The 20,614-nt window shown below is 43.3% G+C and overlaps 1 protein-coding gene across 1 annotated transcript in view; it reads right to left on the minus strand.

The window, feature by feature from the left end:
• The window catches only part of JARID2 (jumonji, AT rich interactive domain 2), a 303,515-nt gene that overhangs the window by 25,150 nt on the left and 257,751 nt on the right, over positions 1 to 20,614 (minus strand). Inside the window, exon 6 of the mRNA XM_006864074.1 lies at positions 6,425 to 6,657. Coding sequence (XP_006864136.1) covers positions 6,425 to 6,657 — 233 coding nt within the window. The remainder of the gene's footprint in view (positions 1 to 6,424; positions 6,658 to 20,614) is intronic.

Raw genomic sequence — 20,614 nt, forward strand, 5'->3', positions numbered from 1 at the left:
ACTCCACGGCACACAACAACAACAACAACAACCTTCTCCTGTAAAAATGTAGTCATAGAAACCTAAGGAGCCTTTCTCTGTCCTGTAAGATGCCTCCACAACAGGTCCTCAGCTCCTGCCTTCTCTGACATGGATGGGGACAGGTAAGCCAGAATCTACACTTCAATAGTCTCTTTCCACTTGGCTTCTTCCTGGGGGGTGGGGGTGAGGGTGGACCTGCTGTCTGGTGGCGCTTCTCATATTCAATGATAAAAGGATTGTACTGCTTATAGCCAAGTGGTTGCTGAGTTAGCCTATTTGTTTTCTTTCTTACCATTCTAACACTTAGCTTCATTGACAGTACTTCCAGCCCCACCTCACAGCCCACCCGGAATGCCTGAATTTTATGGCTACAATGGAAGCCAGGAGGCAGCTGACACAGGAACCAATCAGTCCCTAAAGCTGTGCCATGTGTCTCTCAAGGTAGGAAAAAAACAGAGACCCACAGATAACAAGTCCCAGAACCCCCCTGCCAACACCAAGAGGCCCATGCCATCTTTGGCCTGTACTTGTCTCGAAGGGCCCAGTATGTGTACCAGAAGAAGGCATTTTCTTCCCTTGCTACCAAGACCAAGACACACTCTCAATCACCGCCTTATCAATGAAATCACACACAATGACTGTCAGCCCAACCCAAAGCCCAGGCCCCACTAACACCTAAGGCACATGCCTAAAAGAGAGAATCCCTCAGCCAGGAGTCGATTCTGACGCCTGTCTAGGGCTTGCAAGGTTGCAAATCTTTCTTTTGAAACTTTTTTTTTATTGTGAATTGAGTGAAGATTTACAGACAAGATGATCAGTTTTACATTCAATAATTCATGCACTGTTTCACCTGCATGATTGCAATCGCCTCATGCAACAGTAATCCCGCTTCCTCCCAGTGGTTCCCAGTTCCAGTCAAACCCTTGTCCTTAGGTAAATGTTGCTCTTTTGATTTTGAATGGTTGACATGGTCCGCCTAACTCCCCATCTACTGCTTGGCTGAAAACTCTCCAGGCTTGAAAGGTGCTCGAGGACCACAGTCTCGGGCTCCTTCCAGGCTCTTTTTGACCAGTAAACCTGGTCTTTTTTTTTTTTTTTTTGGCCTACAACCACCTACGAATAGCTGTAGCTCAGGTTCTCCCGTGCATACAGTCTTCATGTTTTATAGTTAACTAGTCTTCAGAGGAGACCCAAGGTTGTCTAGGACCATGCTCAGCCTAGGACCACAACATCTGCTCAGTATGATCTGATGGGGATCACTCCTTATACTCAGACACCTCTCGGTTAACACACACCAAGCCCCCTTCCTGGGCTACCCTGCCCCTCTGTTCCACTGGTTACAAAAGCAAGAAAGATTTCCTTTATTTAATGTGGAACGCTTGAGAGCTGAGGGGGTTTTACAACAGTTAAAATCAATTGAACTAGTTCTTGGAATATTCCAGAAAAATAGCACCTTTCTTTTCTTGCAGAAGGGGTATAAAGTGAAGTATATGAGATCCCCAGACTATCCAGCATTCCTTCTTGACTGAAAGAATTTCATTTTCAACACCACAGCCATCACACTAAGTGATCATGTTCTTACCGTAATTTAAAATCCTCTCTCCACCCCTTCCAGCTTCTTGCCACAATACCACATTCTCATACACTAAACTGAAGTCAACTCGATCATGAAAACACACACACACACACACACACACACACACAAATTTCCAAGGCAGAGCAAAAAATGAGAAATGACTAGGCAGCGATTCCAGTGACCTAAGTGAAATGTTTTGGTCACCCTGATTCTTGTCCTAGTCCTGAGTTAACCATGGACTCTCTTATCCCACAAGAGGGCACCATTGAGCTGCATGACTGGACCATCCTCTCTCAGAAAAGCAGTGAGTGAGCTGGAGAACGAATAGGAGAACTGGATTACTTTTCTGTTGGTCTGGCCTTCCTTTTGCACTTTAAAACTTAAAATTTAAAAAAAGGAGCCTAAAATGAAGACTTCACTGAGCCTGCAGTGAGCCATGAAAAGAGGAAGGGAGGGGAGTCTCCAGGTGAGGCTGGCCTCTCCCTTAACAAAAGGACAGTAATGAAAACCAGTAACCAAATGCCACTAGGTCAAGTCTGACTCAAGGCTATCTGAGTACAGCTGTGCTCCCCACAGTTTTCAATGGCTGGCTTTTCACAAGTACATCACCAAGGCTTTCTTCTGAGGAATCTCTGGGTAGACTCAAGCCACCACCCTTCTGGTTAGCAGTACAGCTGACTATTGACATCACTCTAGGACTTTGAGGACAAAGTAAGCAAGCGTCACAGAAACATGTGTGGAGGGTCAATGGGTCTTCTGAAACACCAGGCAATCCAAGCCCATACCCAAAGGACAGGCATGTGCAAATCAAACCACAAATATAATCTGGTGAAACTGAGAAAAAGGTCTTCACCATTTTTATAAGCTAATGCCATTTCTTGCCGTCTTCTACTCTTGGATAGTCATCTTTCATTTTCCAGAACTTAGACTCAAGGGTTCTACATTCTGTGGCTGAATCATGAGGCCAGGTCTCCTCTGTAACCCTGGGAGATTTTTGTGAGAAAGCTGATTCCCTCAATGGTAAGTAACATAGTGCAGGCAATCTCTCTGCCAAGCGGCCTGCTGGCTGCCCACAAGAGGAGATGGTTTTCTCTCTCAAGTTACAGCTCAGCTGCGGTAAGAGTGAGAACACGGGAGGTCTTTCAGGAACTCGTCACAAATCTAGCTGGCATCCTGGTTTACCAATCTCTCATGTTTCTATATTAGCAGATGTTGTTTAGTGCCATTGAGTCAGTTCCAACTCAGAGACCCTCTATAGGGTTTCTGAGGAGCAAGTGATTAGCTTGAACCGCCTACCTTGCGGTTCTAACCGACTGTGCAGTCCAGCGCAGTAGCCAACAGCACCACACCAGTACTCCTTACTGTAGTTGTTGTTGTTAAGTGCCGTCGAGTCAGTTCTGACCCATAAAGTGGAGCTAATTATTTTAAGGAAATAACCAACCACAACTTCGTTGACTCCTTGCTTAGGCACTTACCACTCTGAAATGACTACTGAGAAGCAGTAAATTCTGCCTCACTGAGAATGTTCCAGAAAGTGGTGGCTCACCTACAGAATCCTCACCTTCCCAGCAGGAGACCAGGTTCATTTCCTAGCCAATGTATATCATAGTTTTCAGGGGGAGCATCCAGGCTAAGATAAACTAGGAAGGCAGACTTGGTGGGCGTATTCTGAAACCAGTCACGAAAAATCGAAGGGATCACAATGGCCCAATCCACAACTAATTAAGTGGATTGGTGCAGATCCGGCAGCGTTTAGTTGCATTGTGCATGGGATTGTCACAAATAGGGGGGCCAACTCTATGGCATCTTACAATGCTGTTAAACTTGCAGCATTAACTTCCACAAGGTAAGAATGTCATAAAGCAGGGCCCTACACAGAGCCCTCACACCAAGAAAAATGCAGAGGCCAAGTGCTTGCCCACATGGCAACATGAAGGCCTTCCATAAACTAGTAACCAGGGGCTGTGCAGTGGACTCGGACCACGACCCTGGGTGTGTGTCAGTGCTCCATTAGGTTTTCAGTGGCTTGTTTTCCAGAGGGCGATCAACTAGGCTTTTTTTCCAGGGTGCTTCTTGGTGGACTTGAACCTCCCATCTTTCAGGTTAGCAAGCCGTCATTCACACCACCCAGGGTAAAAAGCACAGTAATGATCATGCAGCGTTATTCACAGTACCGGTAGTTTCAGTGCATTTAGTGAGGGCCTCGACACTCATCAGTAAGCAGGATCAAGCCACAGATCCCTGCATCCAGTATCTCCAAGGTCCATGCAATCACTTGTATCCCTTGCTTTTGTGCCAACATAGAAAAATACATCCTATCAGAGAAGAAAGATCAGGGGGATCCTTTGGGCCCACGTTTTTTATGCAGCTGAAAAGATGAAAGGTCAGATTCCAATCATTTGCATCAACCAGACACAAAAGAAACTGCTATTTGCTTTTATTGACCTTATATTCAGCACACTCAACTAATGGGATTTGATGGTTTCAAAGTGCTCCTTTAGTTCCTCACAATGTGCCTGTGAGAGGAGTTAGTATATGGGCCCCCAATCAACAATAGGGCATGGAGAGGTGAAGCTCATGGCAGAGCCCAACTACAGCTAAGATCCCGGGTTCCTCCCACCTCGGGGGGCAAGGGGGGGTGAACAGGGAGAGGCAGGGCTGACAAAAGGAAACCCTGGCCCCCAGAGCTGAAACACATTCAGAGTCTGCAAACATTCTAACAGGAACCAAGAAGGCAGTATATGGGTGACAGGAATCTGCTCTGTAGGGGTACCAGGGTTCCTCACATACATGCCACAGAGTGGGGGGAGGGGCAGGGGTGGACTTGGTCAGGGTAAGGCTCTGCTTGCTAATCAGTTACCATCAGAAGTCACACGCCCAAGGGGCAGGAGGCGAGTTTGCCTTGAGGTTTATTTTCAGTCCAACCCCTCACAAAGGGAAAGAGGAAAGGAAGTGTGTGCATGTGTGAATAAGAATTCGTGTCATTGCACGTGAAGAAATGGTCACATGTACAACTCTTCATTCCGGCCCACAAACAAGAGCTCCTCATGGCTTGGGAGGGATGAACCCGCAGTGTAACTGGATACAACTCCAGGTACTGGCCCACACTAGTCAGTACCCTGACAACAACAACATACTGCATGTCAATAATTCAGCAGGTCAACAAACCTGGGAGAATGTCTGTCAGATGACAGACAGAGGGTCCATGAAAACGAGCTCCCCACAGGCTCTAAGGAGGGACAAGAGACAAACAAGAGGAAAAGGCGAACTCACCATGTGTACCCTGTCTCTTTCTGGCCCTGTCCCAGGGTGGTTTCTTTAACATGCAAACACTTCCTTAGGAGAGTCCTGTACAAGTTCCCATCAGACCCAGGAACCTGGTCGTGTGGTTATGTTCTCACTACACCCGCCGGTCCCCAAATCCTAACAATTGGGAGCTGAGGGCATGAGAGGCCGGAGATGCTGTTACCCCTGGTTGTTCTCTCTGGGCAAAACTGAGGCCTGTGTTTCAGGAACAACAGCCAATGTTTAGAATATGCTAACTTAAACCATATTGCAAAGGATGAAGAAGTGAACATCTAAACATGGTGGAAACAAATGACGGGCTTCCACTCAACAGAATGATACAAGGGAGCTTCAAAAAGTTTGTGGAAGACATGGAATTGAAAGACAAATGTCACTTGTCCTCTAACTTACCCACCTCACTCGGAATCGGTCGGAAACAATTACGCTCCACTGATACCAGAGATGATTTTACCGCTACGCTAAAATCCCCGCTAAGGAGAAGTCAGAAGTTCTCACAGTTAAGCACTGACTGAAAGGCTCACAATTCAATCCCACCCAGTGCCTTCTTAGGAGGAAAACAATGATCTGGTCATGTTGTTGTAGTGTTGGTTCCAACCCTACAGCGACTCTGTACAGAGTTTCTAAGGAACAGCTGGTGAGATTGAACCGCCAACCTTGCAGTGAAGTGCTTCTCCTACAGTGCCACCAGGACTCATTGGAAAACCCCACGGGGCACGTCTACTCTGTCACACGGGGTCTCCACAAGTTCCAATCAACTTGATAGCACCCGACAATAAGAGATCACCAATGACCTTGCCTACCCCGCCTCCAAGGCCTGCTGCACTTGAGGCTCGAGTAACAAAGGCAGCAATGCCATACCCCTCCTGTCACAATGCCACCTGGCATGTCAAACACCCTGTCACCGTGGGCCTTGATGTCTAGTACCTGCCTCCCAGGGCTCTGAAAACCACCAAGCCAGGACCAAGCACCCCGACAGCAATAACGGTTGAACCCTGACACCATTCCTATGCGCTAACAGTATTCTGCTGCTCTGATGGTCAGCACAGGGAACACCTTTGCTCTGCTGCCAAGGGACAGGACTCAGGGGAAGAGCTGCCTGGCTGCAGCCAGGAAATCACCACAGTGAAAAGCTAACTGTCCAATTATAACCACCCCCAAGGCCACACAGTCTAAAGGCCCCTCACAGGCCTTACTATCTGCTCTCTGTCCATCACCTTAAATCTGTCCTGAAAAGAGACAGTGGCTCTAGCAAGTCACCTGGCACCCAAGCGGAGAGGAGTGAGAGAGAGACCGCAAAGGAAACCCAAGTTCCAGCTCTACCCTGCCAGTGCACATCAAAGTCGAGAGAGAAACCAGGGCATGGCATTTGGCGAACTGGCACTCATCCAGAGGTAAAAAGAAATTTCCCCACAGAAGGAAGGTATCAGTCCTCCCCACCCTCACCAGCTTTCAGGAACCCTGGAGAAATGCAATTCCCCTCTAGGTGAGGTGAGAGGTGGCATTCAGCAGGCGGGGCGCTACCTGTTTCCGTAAGTCCTGAGCCGACCGGTGCAGAGGGGGGTGGTGGTTAGCAGCGAGCCCCTTGGCAGAGGAGCCCGTGGGGGGGGCTGCTGGGGGGTGGGTCGCAGAGGCGGGCTCCCTGCGGCTGTCAGCCCGGTGGTCACTGTGCTTCTCCTTCCCGGGAGTGGCCTCTTTGCTTTTGTGTTTCTGGACAGGTTCTTTCTCCCGGGATGACCTGGTGGAACCATTGAAAACTGGAACGAGAGGAGAAAGGAAGAACAAAGTCACTACATTTAGTATAATAGGCCCCGACCTAGACTCCCTCAAGACAAAGACACTAAGAAAAACACACACACACAAAAAAAACAACAATTTTTGATGTAACACCAAGCACCTTATATACTAAGGTAATTTCTAAATCACAACACCACACACCGCAAACATGCAGACAACAAGAATACATAATCCTAAAGGAGGAGAAACAAGAACACGGCTGTGCAATGCAAAGACAGTTAATAGTTAAATAAATAAATAAATAAATCAGCAGTCATTGGAATATCAACAACACATTCAACACAACGATAAAGAAAATGTCAGGAAATCTTAGCATATAACCACCTTTCACATTCATGCACAAGGATCCTGGGTTAAAACAGAGTTCTGCCATCAGGTTTACAAGTGAAGCATTCTGGGTCAGGGAAGCAGCGTATTGCTTTACACCGACCTGTAGATGCCAGCATAGCAGGGCCCCGCTGACAGCCTTATAGCTTTGTTACAGACACACTGCTGAGTGTAGATATTAGAGCAGCAATGACAGCTAACATCTAGTGAGTCCTTGCTGCTTTCAGAACCTCTTAGGGGTCAGGACATTACTACCATGCCCATTTTACAGATGAAGAGTCAGGCGTGGAGCAGGGAGGTGCCCTGCACAAACCATGCCCAACCCCTGCCCTCGGCCCCCACACCTCTTAGAAGCTGCTTACTGTTAGGTGTCGTTGAGTCGGTTCTGACCCATAGCGACCCTGTAACAGGGTTTCCAAGGAGCAGCTGGTGAGCTTGAACCAACAACCTTGAAGTTCAAATAGCTTTGCAGTCTTGTGCATTAACCCACAGCACCAACCAGGACTGTAGGAAGGAGTACAACTGCTGCTCCCCTCCCTGGGAGGTTCCAAAGTCTGTAATCTCTCAGTAGGCAGACTGCCACATCTTTTTTCCTCGGAGCAGTTGGTGGGCTCAAACTACCGACTTTTCAGCGAGTAGCCAAGTACTGTGCCACCAAGGCCCCATTACAGGTTGCTGTACTAGGACCAGTTTCCAAAATGTGTGTCAAATCCTAACCCCTTAGGGACCCTTAAAGCTCAGGGTTTGAACTGGTTTGTTCCTATCCATGAAGGGGCTGAGTTTTTCCTTTCTTTTCTGCTCACACCCAGACCTCATGCACCTTTCACATGGCCCTCACCCCCTGCCCGCGCCCTCAGGTGACTTCAGGCAGAGTAGCCCAGGAACCTAACAAAGGTCTTGTGTTCAGTCTTTTGAATCAGCGGGAACCCTCAGTGTCAATACCTAAAACCTCTACATGCATCCCACCCCAACTCAGACCAGTTTCATTCCAGGTGGAGCTCACTGTTGAACTGTAAAGAAAAAAATCCTTCCTTCGTTGAGTTCACATCTCTTCCTGCTGGCTTCTGGATGCCAGACTGCAATTCTCTCCTATAAGGAGCTCTCCCCTCCCCTAAGAGCCCCTCTGGAGGAGTCCCTTCCCCAGTTTCTTCCACCTTTCGCCCCTTATGTTGACTTATTAGCAGTTTTATCAGTGTCCTGATGTAGATTGGGGCTCATGGTGATCTTTAAGTGTCAGAGCTGAGCTGTGATCTTTTCTAGAATCTTAGACTTCAGTATTTAATTTACTTGCTATTACTTTGAATACAGAATTTTCCTTATGTATAAGTTAAGAGCCTTAGTGGTTCACTGAATTAAGCACTGAGCTACTAACCACAAGGGTGGTGGCTCAAACCTAGCAGCCACTCTGTAGAAGAAACAGATTTAGTCTTGGAACCCTTAGTTGGGTTCTGCTCTGTTCTCCAGGGTAGCTGTGAGTTGGAATCAACTCCGTGCCAGCGGGTTTTAGGAAGTTTCTTTCAGCACCAGTGATTACACAGTTAAAGTGCATTGTAAATACTGAAGAAAAGGCTATGACATGACAAAAGGGGGTCTATGTTCCAGTGTTGTACAAGGTTCCACTAGAAGCTATCAGTTACGAAGAAAATAGACAGCTTCAAATGCCTGGCATTTATTCTAAGTCTAAGTAACTACACATTGTCAGAAACCATCAATCAGCCCCAAGCTGGCAGTATCTGTGCCTACATTCAAGACAAATTAAAAGCAACATCCGTAAGAAGTCATACTTCAATGTGATTAAAAATCAAGCCAAGGACCACCAGGCTAGGCAATTCTGGAACGTCCACCAATTTTCTAAAGCAGTGAACAGTTTTGTTTGGTTTACTTTTTTTTTGGTGGAAAGACAGCATGCGTAGGTGATGCTTTTCTTATGTTCTATATTCCATACTTCTATTTTTATTAAAGAAGCACCCATTTTCACTGGTAGCATAGTGGTTGCGAATCAGACTGTGAACCTCAGGGTCAGCAGTTCAAAACTACCAGCTGTTTCGTGGGAGAAAGATGAGGTTTTCTGCTCCCGTAAAGATTTACAGCCTCGGAAACCCTGTTGTGTACAGGGCCGCTATGAGTCGAAACTGACTCCATGGCACATTACCACCAGTTAAAATTAAATAATCACCCCATTTGGCTCCCTTTATATAATCTTATATGCAGTTTGATTGCATGCTCTGCTGTTTGATGACGTGCAAGGCATTTAATCCTCAGTTTTCCTGACTGTAGATTGGGATAGCAGATTCTCCCCAGCAGTGTTATTTTGGAACTTATGATGAAGTGTGTAGAACACCAAGCACAATGTCTACAATTCAATGAGCACTCACAATTTGGAGGCAATATTTTCATACATTTGAGAGAGCAATCTTGGCTTACTACATAATCAAACTGTGACACGAACTATGAGCCCCACTTGGGATTCCTATCCCATCCTACTCTTACAAGTGAAAAAGACTTACAGACGGTCCTGTGAGAAGACCTGCTTCTTACCGCTAGGGATCATTAACTCCCAACAGTAACCTTGACTGTCATGCTCACCACTCAACTGCCAGAACCCTCTACGGGAGTCCCCCAAGTGCTTCTCCAATACCCCCTTTTATGGTACTGTCAAGGCTGAGAACAACTTCCCCATTTTCTACTGTAGTGACGGGTGATGGGGTGGGCAGATCTCTGGCTCTGGGTGTCTGCAGATACTTAAGGGATCCAGAGACTCTCTGAGGGGAACTGTTCCATTCATAACAGCACTCTAACACGATGTGCCTTTCCACTGTGCTGACATCTGCCTTGATAGAGCCAAAATAAAGACGGGTTAGCCATTAGGGAAATACAAATCAAAGCCAGGAAATAAAACTCTACCAGGGTGACTAGAATTACCAAACATACAAACAGATAATAAAAAGTGCTGGCAATGGTGTGAAAAAGTTAGAATCTTCATATACTGAAGGTAGGAATGTAAAATAAGCCTAGTGATTCCTTTAAAAAGAAAAAACCCTCCAATATCTCAAAACAGATATCCACATGAAAAGTTGTACATAAATGTTCACAGCAGCAATACGCAAAATAGCCAAAAAAGAAGAAGAAGAAGCAATCGCAAATACCCATTTACTGCTGAATGAACAAAGAAAATACAGTGTGCCCGTTGGTGATTTTTGCTAGGTTCTGACCCTGTGCCCAACAGAATGAAAAACAGTGAGTGTGGTCCTGCACCATCCTCATTATCGCTGCCACGCCTGAGCCCATTGCTGCTGCTACTGTGCCAACCCATCTTGTTGGGGGTCTTCCTCTTTTTCTCTGATTCTCCACTTTACTAAACATGATTACTTTCTCCAGGGACTGGTCTCTCCTGATAGCCCCCGCATGTACTTCTTCCAACACAGATTCGTTTATTCTTTTGGCAATCAATGGTACTTTTAATATTTTCCTCAAATACCATAACTCAACACAAGGGCATGAATGCTTCTATGGTCTTCTTTATTCCTTGTCAATTTTTGCATTCATATGAGGTTAATGAAAATGGCATGGCTTGGATCAGGAACAGCTTAGTCCTCCTCAAAATGACACCTTTACTCTTGAACATTTTAAAGAAGGCTTGTGTAGCAGATTTGCCTAATGCAATACATGTCACTAATTTCTTGTCTGCTGTTTCCATTAATGTCAACAGTGGATCCAAGCAAAATGAAATCTTTGACAACAATGTTACTTATTGCTCAGGTGGTGATTTTTTATGTTTTCTTTACATTGAGGTGCAACCCATACTGAAGACTGTGACCTTTGATCTTCATCAGTAAGTATTTTAAGTCCTCTTTGCTTTCAGCAAAAAAAGGTTATCATCTGCATATCGCAGGTTGTTAATAATGAGTCTTCCTCCAATCCTGATGCCACATTCTTCTTCATACAATCCACCTTCTCAAATTATTTGCTCAGCACACAGATTTAATAAGTATGGGGAAAGAATATAATCCTGGCGCTCATCTTTTCTAATTTTAAACCATTCGGCGTTCCCTGGTTCTGTCTGAACAACTGCCTCTTTGTCTACATACAGGTTCCTCATGAGCACAAGCTTGGCTATAGCTTGTCATTGTCCACACAGTTGAAAGCCTTCACATAGTCAATACAGCACAGGCAAACATCTTTCTGGCATTCTCTACTTTCAGCCAAGATCCACCAGACGTCAGCACTGAAACCCTTTTGTTTCACATCCTCATCTGAATCTGGCTTGAACCTTTGGCAATTCCCTGTTAATGTATTATTATATCCATTTTTGAAGTATCTTTAGCAAAATTTTACTTCCAGGTGACATTAAAGATATTGTCTGGTGACTGAAGTTCAGATGCATGCTACAACTGGGATGAATCATGAAGACACACTGAGTGACAGAAGCCAGACATGAAAGGCAAGTCATTGTCAGATTCTATTGACAGGAAATGTCTAGAATAGGCAAATGTGACTTCTTAGGGCTGGGAAGATTTGAGAAAAACTGCTAAAGGATGAAGTTTCTTTTTGAGGCAATGAAAATGGTCTATAGTTGTATAATTCAGTGAAAATATTAAAAACCATTTAATTGTATAGTATAAATGGATAAATTGTATGTTACATGTCTGTTATAAAAGAAAAAAAGGGTAAAACTATTGATACCTTAGCACAAACCAAATCCTCAAATCCACTGCATGGAAGTCCATTCCAATTCATAATGAATACAGGACAGAGCAGAACTGTCCTCAATGGGTTTCCAAGGCTGCAAAATATTAAGGAAGCAGACTTCCATATCTTTCTCCTGAGATGTGGCTGGTAGTTCTGAACCACTGATCTTTGGATCAGCCAAGTGCTTTATCTACTGCATCACCAAGCCCTCTAAAATCACTCTTATTCTTTACCACCTGGCACAAAAATAGGAGCCAATTTCATTGCAGAATATTCTTGATTAAGCAGTACAAATTGTCTTGACCTAAGGACACATAATCTGTGTGATGCGGCGCCAAGTACATAAAAAGCAATTCTCTTTAGTACCAAGGACTTGGAGGACAGCCCCTAGGAATTCACACAATGGCTGTTTATGTTGCAATTATGGAAAAGAACTGACCAAATAAAGTTAGTGAGATTTAGCTATCTGACATTGCCTTCTTCTCAAAAATGAGTGAGGTGAATGAACATTTCACTGAAATAGGAGTGGTACCATTTACCCCCTCATGGTAGAATTCATGTTTTTAGCAAAATTAGGAGTTTGGAAAATGTGTATTTGTGAGCAGGATTCTAGTGACTCAATCTCTGAAGACTTTTCTGGTGAGCTCCGTGAAGATGTGATTGGGGCCCTGTGGAATGCATGGAGCTGGCAATCAAACGAGCTGCATCACTTTGTGAGCCGTATTTCCAGATGTCCACTGCACAACATTAGAAAATCATGGTTTGAGGGGGGAGGTTGTAAAAATGCCTTTCTGCAAGGCACATGGATGGTTTTTCATGTCAAGAGTATGAAAAGTTCACTGACGTGGTGGGTCCCCATTTCTTTAACATCTAACCTTAAAGAATATACCACTTGTTGACCCAGTGCAGTATCAGAGAATTCAATGTGTCCACTGATATATTTTCCTGAGACCCATTTTCTTCACATACTTCAACCCGAACAATATAATGAAAGAGACTAAGGAGTCTACTTAACGTCTGTGTAAGCCACACATGAAAGAGATTTGTAAAAGTGCACAAACTATGCCAACTCTTCACACCAATAACTTTTGTATTTTAGAAGACAGCTGGTTTTTATTAAAAATATTACAATAACTTATAACAGCTTTATGAGCTACTTGTAAGCTTAAGATCACCTCTACTTCCAAGGGAATCACGGGCACCAACAAGCCAGTGGCATGTCACCAACAAGAACTGTGTCCATGACTCAATTTCATGCCCTCATCAAATAAGGAACCTCAGAGGGAAGGTTAAGATAGCTGAACTGGGGATTTCAAGAAATTTGTCGAGTCCCTTAGATCATTTTTAAACCTTAAACCAAAAATATCTTTTGACATCTTCTTAAAAGCGAATAGTTTAGTTTTCGTAGTGAACAACGTCTATCGTGAACACTGCACTCTCTTAAGATCTATCTTCAAGGGCTCAAACTAACAATAGCAGCTGGAAAAACTAGACAAGAAACAAATAACCTGTTTCTGTCTGTATCTGTGCTTCAGGTATGCTGAAGTATTTAATGAGTTTATGTTCATGTTGTTAGATGCAACCCTACACACAACAGAACAAAACACTGCTAGGTCCTTTGTCAATGCATCTGTTTAAAGGTCTTCCTCTTTTTGACTGACCCTGTAACTTTTACCAAGCATGATGTCCTTCTTCAGGGATTGGTTCCTCCTGACAACATGTCCAAAGGACAAAATGACATTCTGGCTGTACTTCTTCCAACAAAGATTTATTGGTTCTTCTGGCCATTCATGGTACTTTTAAGTATTCATCTCCAGCACTATAGTCCAAATGCATCATTATGTTCAAGGGAGAAGACCAATTCATTGGGAAGGAGCAACTTCACAAAGGAAGGTGAGAAGAGCTATACAACGCCAAAGAATGTAATCAGTGTCACTGAATTTGATTGTTCAACTGGTACATGTTCTACTTTGTATACAACAATAGTATTTATTTATTTGTTTTTAATTTTAAAAGAGAGCAAATGTCACTATAGTTAAGGAGCAATATCTTTCTGATCTGAACCACAAACAAACATCTCGTTCACTAGCATTTTCTACCCGAAAGAGAACTAACACCCCTTTTTGGTTCAAATTGTAAAATCTTGGAGGATTTCCAAGTACTATCATCATAAACAACAGCAACAATCCTACTCCTCAGGGAAAAGGTTTTGAAAGCCAAGCCTGGCATATCCAAGTCATGAGGTGCAGTGATTGAAGGAAAAGGACCAGAAGGGGTGAGGAAAGCATGGGGTCATTAACATGAAACACCCTGTGCCCTCAGCAACACACACGGAAGAATTCCGATGAGAACATAAATGAAGGGGGAAAGTTTTCAAATATAGAAAATTTAAAGACATCAAATTAACTTTTGATTTACAAACAAAGAGCTGGTTTCTAAACGCATACACAGTCTGCAGCCGCAGCCACCTTGCTTATTTCATAGCAACAATCTACCAAAATGGCCAAAAAGTCAAAGTGTGTATTAAATGGGCAGGGGGCAGTGAGGGTAGGATTGGGTAAAAACAACTGAGCCAAAGACAAGGTATATTTTGTACTCCACAGCTCATTAATTTTAAGTACCGTGGGAACTTGCCAGTTTCACCCCCTCCACGTAATTTTCTTTTGTCTTAATTTCTAAGATTCTTAAGAAAAGGAGACTAGGGGAAAAGGAGGAAAAATAATTTCACAGAGAAAGACTACACCCTGTAAACATAAGAGAGAGAGTTAGATGTAAAGGAAGCCCTCCTCAAACTGTCCCCAATTAAAATAATTGGACTACTTTCCTTGGGGAAGGGGGTGATAGGGGGAGAAGGAGGGAGTGTTCATTCATCACTTTGAGCCATATTAGGAAATTGTATTGTACTCAGATACAAATAGCTTTACATTAATGGACAGAGACAAACACATTGAATTGTATACACATACTCTAAAAGTTAAATGGCTTTTACACAAGTGTTTTCATACCACAGCAAACAGAAGTGTTAAATCTAATGGCTAGCCATTTGATTTAGAGTCACTTCATCCCTGAGAAGGTAAAAGTGGCTCTCAGTGAGGGATTAAAAATAAATTGGGCTAGGAAAGTTACTTTAGAAACATCTTGAACAGTAATCCTGCCATCATTTGGAAGGTGGAAAGCAAGAGTTTCCAAGGAAGAATTTCCTTATAAACTCTGCTCACGTGTAGATTCCATAATCCCATCATGATGTCTTTAAAACCTCATCACCTAATATGGATATGAACATCCTGATTTTACTTCCAGGTCGCTCACACAGAATTTTATAAAGACTGTCTTCACTCTCATAAACAAATAACCTGTTTCTGTCTGTATCTGTGCTTCAGGTATGCTGAAGTATTTAAAATAAAGTATATAAAACACTTTAAATATGTTACGTAAATAAAGAAAGGATGATCTTTTTTAAAACTCCTGAAACCTTGCCTGTTGAAAGAAAAGCCCCAGATTTGGGAAAAAAAAAAAAAAATCAGTCTTTCACCTAGCCAACTTGGGTCCATCTCCTTATCCTTCCTATAACCAGACGCCTCTATATCTTGATAATTTCCCATGCTAATAAAGGTACCTCATCCAAAAAATGCCAAGAGGTAATCCTGGTGTTTTTTATTAGGCGAGCAGGAAACAAGAGTGCTCGCTTGGCGTCTCACGAAGTTATATGATATCCAAGGATTATTCAGTGTCTGACCTGTGCAAAGAGGGTTTTCCAGCCTTAACCTCTTTGAAAGAGAAATATGAACAAGAGCCATTAGAGAGCGACTGCCACACCGTCTGCTAGCATAGAAACCAAGGCCAAGAAGGAAAGAATGAATACCAGAGCCCAAACACTCACTCTACTGGACTAACCCCAAAATGACATCAACTGAGACCGACTTCTCATTTCATCGACACCCTCCAAACAAAAGGAAAAAAAAAAATTTAAAAACCCTGGTAAATACAGAAGAAACGTGTTATGAAAAGGAAAAGAGAGTCACTCCAAGTTTCTGATCTCCAGCCAGATATTTAAATGGGAGCTTCATGTCTTTCCCGGGCGTCCCAGCTCAGGGAAGACACAGACTTCATCAATTGGTTGGCATTAAATCCTTGTTACTGTACAAAAGCAGCACTTGCTCCCTGGAGACAGTTCAACTTTGAGTCACTATTGTCTGAAAACAATGGCTTGTCTGCCAACCTGTCCCAACAGTTCAAATGGATTTTAATGCACAGTTCTGAGAGCTGTAACCCCATATGCCCTGAGCAAAAAATAGCTCTCCTAAGTAAGCTACAGAGCTCATGAAACTAGGAAAGTCTCAAGGACATAGCTGAGGTCAGCAGAACCCCATTAATTACACTTACACTGGGGGGCCAACATCAAGCCAAAATGCAAGGTTCCTGGTACACCCAGCTCTAATAAGATAAGATTACTGGTGCATGTGGGCTTTGTAGAAGACCTCTGAAATCTTCACACAGTGAAGCCTGTCATTTTGGTTATAAATAATAATAAGAAAATAATCTATAAACGGAACCTTAAAAGTAACAGACTTGGATATATTTGCCACTTACACTTGTTTCTTACACGTTTCTAATAACTTCAGATACTAAGGTATAAAAGGGTACAAGACCTTTATGAGAATATAAAGGTCAAAGCAATAAGAAGGCCATAAATCAGGACGAATGGTTTTTGGCATTAAAAAATGGTTTCATGGACCACAGTCAGAAATGCATCAGCTGGTTTCCTCCCATAGGCATCCTAGTATGCCAGAGAAGGCCACTCAAGGAGTCCATGGATCAGGCCCTCTCTGCAAGCATTGGTGAACTGACAGGAACTTTATGCTTTAAACACGCTCATGAAACAAGTCCAAGAAAAAAACTATGACTATGACACTGTGGTAGCGTAGTGGTTACAAATCAGGCTGCTAATCCCAAGGTCAGCAGTTTGAAACTACCAGCTGTTCCATGGGAGGAAGATGAAGCTTTCTGCTCCTGTAAAGATTTACAGCCTCGGAAACCCGGTACAGGGTCGCTGAGTTGGAACCGACTCCATGGTGCTTAACAACAACAACAATGGCACTGTGAGCTAATGCACTAGACTGCAAAGTCAGTTTGAACCACAGTGCAGTATCAGCAGCTCACAATCACCAGTTGCTCCTCAGAAACCCTATACTGGGTCACTATGGGTTGGAACTGACTCCACGGCACTTAACAACAATAATTGGAAGAGGAATCATGTTAACGCTGAAAAACAATAAGGTGTTTTACTGGTTGGGGGGATCTTAATAGGTGGAGTGGCGTATAAATAAGTATGAAGCCACATACATGTGAAATAAGGGAGTCCTGGTGTGGCGCTGTGTGTTAATGTGCCAGACTGCAAAGCTGATAGAACTACAAAGTCAGTGGTTCAAGCTCACCAGCTGTTCCTCGGAAACCCTATATAGGGTCGCTATGGGTTGGAACCAACTCGACGGCACTTAACAACAACAACATGTGAAATAAACTCTAAGATTATTATAGACCCACCTTTGCATCTGTGCAAGGAAATCAGTAACTATTCACAACGCATCTGGAGACACTTAAATTGAAAGCATCCCATTCATACAAAAGAACTGGTAGTTTTCAGATTTAAAATAATTACAAGAAAAAAAATTATATAACTGACATACATAATGATAAGAAACTGATTTCAAGGTGTTCACAACAACAAGAAAACAATAAGGTACCCACTATTCTATCACATAGACCTCTTGCCCATCCTCTTGCCAGGAAACAAAGAACTTCCATGCAAGTACAATTGTACAAAAATGTACAATTTAAAGACATTTAGTATATTTATAGAGATGTGCAATACTAAATGCATTCAGATCTAGAATATTTTCCTCATCTCAAATATAATCCCTGCATTCATCATTGGCCACTCTTCTTTCCCAGGGAACCTAATTGCGTTCCAACCCAGGTACTAGCTGCATTTTACACAAGGGGAGACTGAAGTGTGAAGATGCTAAATCCCTGGCAGAATGGCACATGGTTAGGACACACTGAGTCATAACCTTCTCTCCCATTTGTACATCTATCCACTGTCATAAGCAGCGCCAATAGGAGGAAAAGAGAAGAATATCCAGGCAAAAATGGGTACAGCCCGAAACAGCCACCCCCTAAGCGTGTACAGGGATACCGTATTTTGGCACGCTTTGCTTTATTGCACTCCAAAGATATTGCCCTTTCATTACAAATTTTTTTTTTAATTTGATGTTTTGCTGCAACCTTCTGTTGAGCAAATCCACTGGCACTATTTCCTAATATCATGATGCTGTGTCACGTATTCGGGTGATGCTCACAAAATTCTAACTTTTTCATAGTGCTGTGGCACATTTAAGGAGCTCTGTAGCTCCTGGGTACAAGTCAGGCTGCTAATCTCACACGGTTAGCGGTTTGAAACTACCAGCAGTTCCATGGCAGGAAGATGAGGCTGTCTGTTCCTGCAGAGATTTACAGCCTCAGAAAACCTATGCAGGGTCACTACGAGTTGGAAGCGATTCCACAGCACACCACCAAATCCAGTGTACATTTATTTAGTAGACTGCAGTATAGAGGCAACTTAACTTTTATATGCACTGGGAAACCAAACAAAATTATTATGACTCATTTTATTGCAATTTTCACTTTAAAGGGGTGTTCTAGAACAACATGATTTTGTTGTTGTAAGTGCCATTGGAGTCCTGGTGTGGTGCTGTGAGATAAAGCACAATATCGGTGGTTCAGACTCACCAGTCGCTCCTTGGAAAGAAACCCTATACAGAGCTGCTATGAGTCGTAAACAACTCCACAGCACTTAACAACAAGTGCCATTGAGTCCGATCAAATTCACAGCAACCCTGTATAGGGTTTCTGAGGAGTAGCATGGTGGATTTGAACCAAAGACCTCGCAGTTAGCAGTTTGGTACTTATCGTCTAGAACCAAACCGAGAAGGTACAATATGACATCATGAGATTTGGATGTTGTGCGAATCCCATTATTACAACCTCATGGGAGCCTGCTGCTGGTTGTCCTTGTGGCAACTGCTGCAGCCACCGTCATCTGCCTGAAGGACAAAGGGAAAAGACCCATGCCCGGGGCCCTGTCCTTTATGCCGAATCCCACCCATGGACAAGTACTCCAAGAGGCTGGAGTCTGGGAGTCCTAAAACCAACAACCAAACCTACTGCTGCCACTGGGTCAATTCCGACTCACAGCAACTTGCTATAAAACGACTGTTATTGGTAAGTACCATGGAGCCTGTTGGGTTTGCACCTTCAGCCTTAAGGTCAGCAGTCTACTGATGATCCTACAGTGCCACACCAGGACTCTCTACAAAGCCACTGCTGCTACTTCTGTGTGCCAATGAGTCAGTTTCAACTCATAGTGACACTGTAATACGGTTTCCAAGGCTGTAAACCTTTACGGAAGGATAAAGTGTCATCTTTCTCTCACGAAGTCACTGGTGGATTTGAACTGCTGACCTTGCAAATTAGCAGTCCAATGTGTACAGCCCACTATGATACCAGGTAGAAATCACTAGGGTAAACAACAAAAGGAGAGGTGCTTTCCCTGTTATAACAAAAAACCTTGTGGGACCACAGCATCAGACATCATCCAAACAGACATTAAGCAATGTACACAACAAGATCCCAAGGTCCTCCCCTGGTTATGTGCAACAACTTTAGCAAAGTGTGAAGGAGTAGAAATGTGACTACTATACTGATACATAGGACACACCTCATCTGGTAAGGTCAGTATGCTGCAGCACTAATAGTTTTCGTAGTGGACTCTTAGCCCTCATTATGCACCATGCATTTGAAACATAGATAATTAGGATTTTGTTCTCAATTACAAGGTTGCTTTGGGCTTCCAGACCTTTCTGATCTGTATTAATGAGAACAGCCATTACTTAAACATTGCTTTCAGTCAGCCAGGACCTAGGTAGCTCATGTCAACTAATTTGTCACAAAAACCCTATGCAAAAGGCACTCTTAGTATCTCTTCTTAGAGGGCAGTGGTAGTTCCTGTTACAATCCTGATCAGACCCCTCAGTCAGGGGACACTTGTTATGCTGCTATGATACCGAGCAGGTTTTCACAGAGCTTCCAGATTAAGCAGATGAGGTAATTAGGCCTGGTGATATACTTCCAAAAATTAGCCAGTAGAAACCCTCTGGGTCACAACAGTTTGATTTGCAACAGACCATGGAAATGACACAGGGCCATGTTTTACTCCTGTGTACACGGGGTTGCCACAGGTGGAAGCCAACTCTAAGGCAGAGAAAACATCTTAGGAGAACTCTCCCTCTTCCAAAGGAGATACATGCAAAAGAAACAATGATTCTATTTCTCCTACTTCCTATCAGGGGAAAAAAACCAAAAAACAAAAAAAACACACACACAATGCTGTCTGATAAAAGCTAGTACCTTTCACAAAAGTTCTCTACAAAGGATAAAAACAACAAAACGACCACAATTCAACACTGAGGAAAAAACAAAATCAAACTCACTTCAAAATTAATTTATTAATTTCCTTACTTGGAAAAAAAATGACCAGTTAAGAGATCTTTAAAGTTAAGATCCATTCACAACTGTGTCTTTAAGCCAAATTTGTAGGTGACTCTACGGTTTATTTAAGTGACAGAAAAGACTTCACAGAGTTAATGATGTAAAAGCTGTATGTTCAGCAAATTAAGGTGATTGGGATGAAGAATTTGCTGATTTCAAACTGAGGGCAAAATTACAGAGCAGTAAAAATTGGACTTCCTTGTGGAACAATATACACTTGTCTGTGGATATTCATCAGCTACATGCTAATATTTCTGATACAAGTAATTCTCAAAGTGAGCACTGAGTGGCTAC

The sequence above is a fragment of the Chrysochloris asiatica genome, unplaced genomic scaffold (genome assembly GCF_000296735.1).
Source record: "Chrysochloris asiatica unplaced genomic scaffold, ChrAsi1.0 scaffold00060, whole genome shotgun sequence".
NCBI classification, from domain to species: Eukaryota; Metazoa; Chordata; class Mammalia; order Afrosoricida; family Chrysochloridae; genus Chrysochloris; species Chrysochloris asiatica.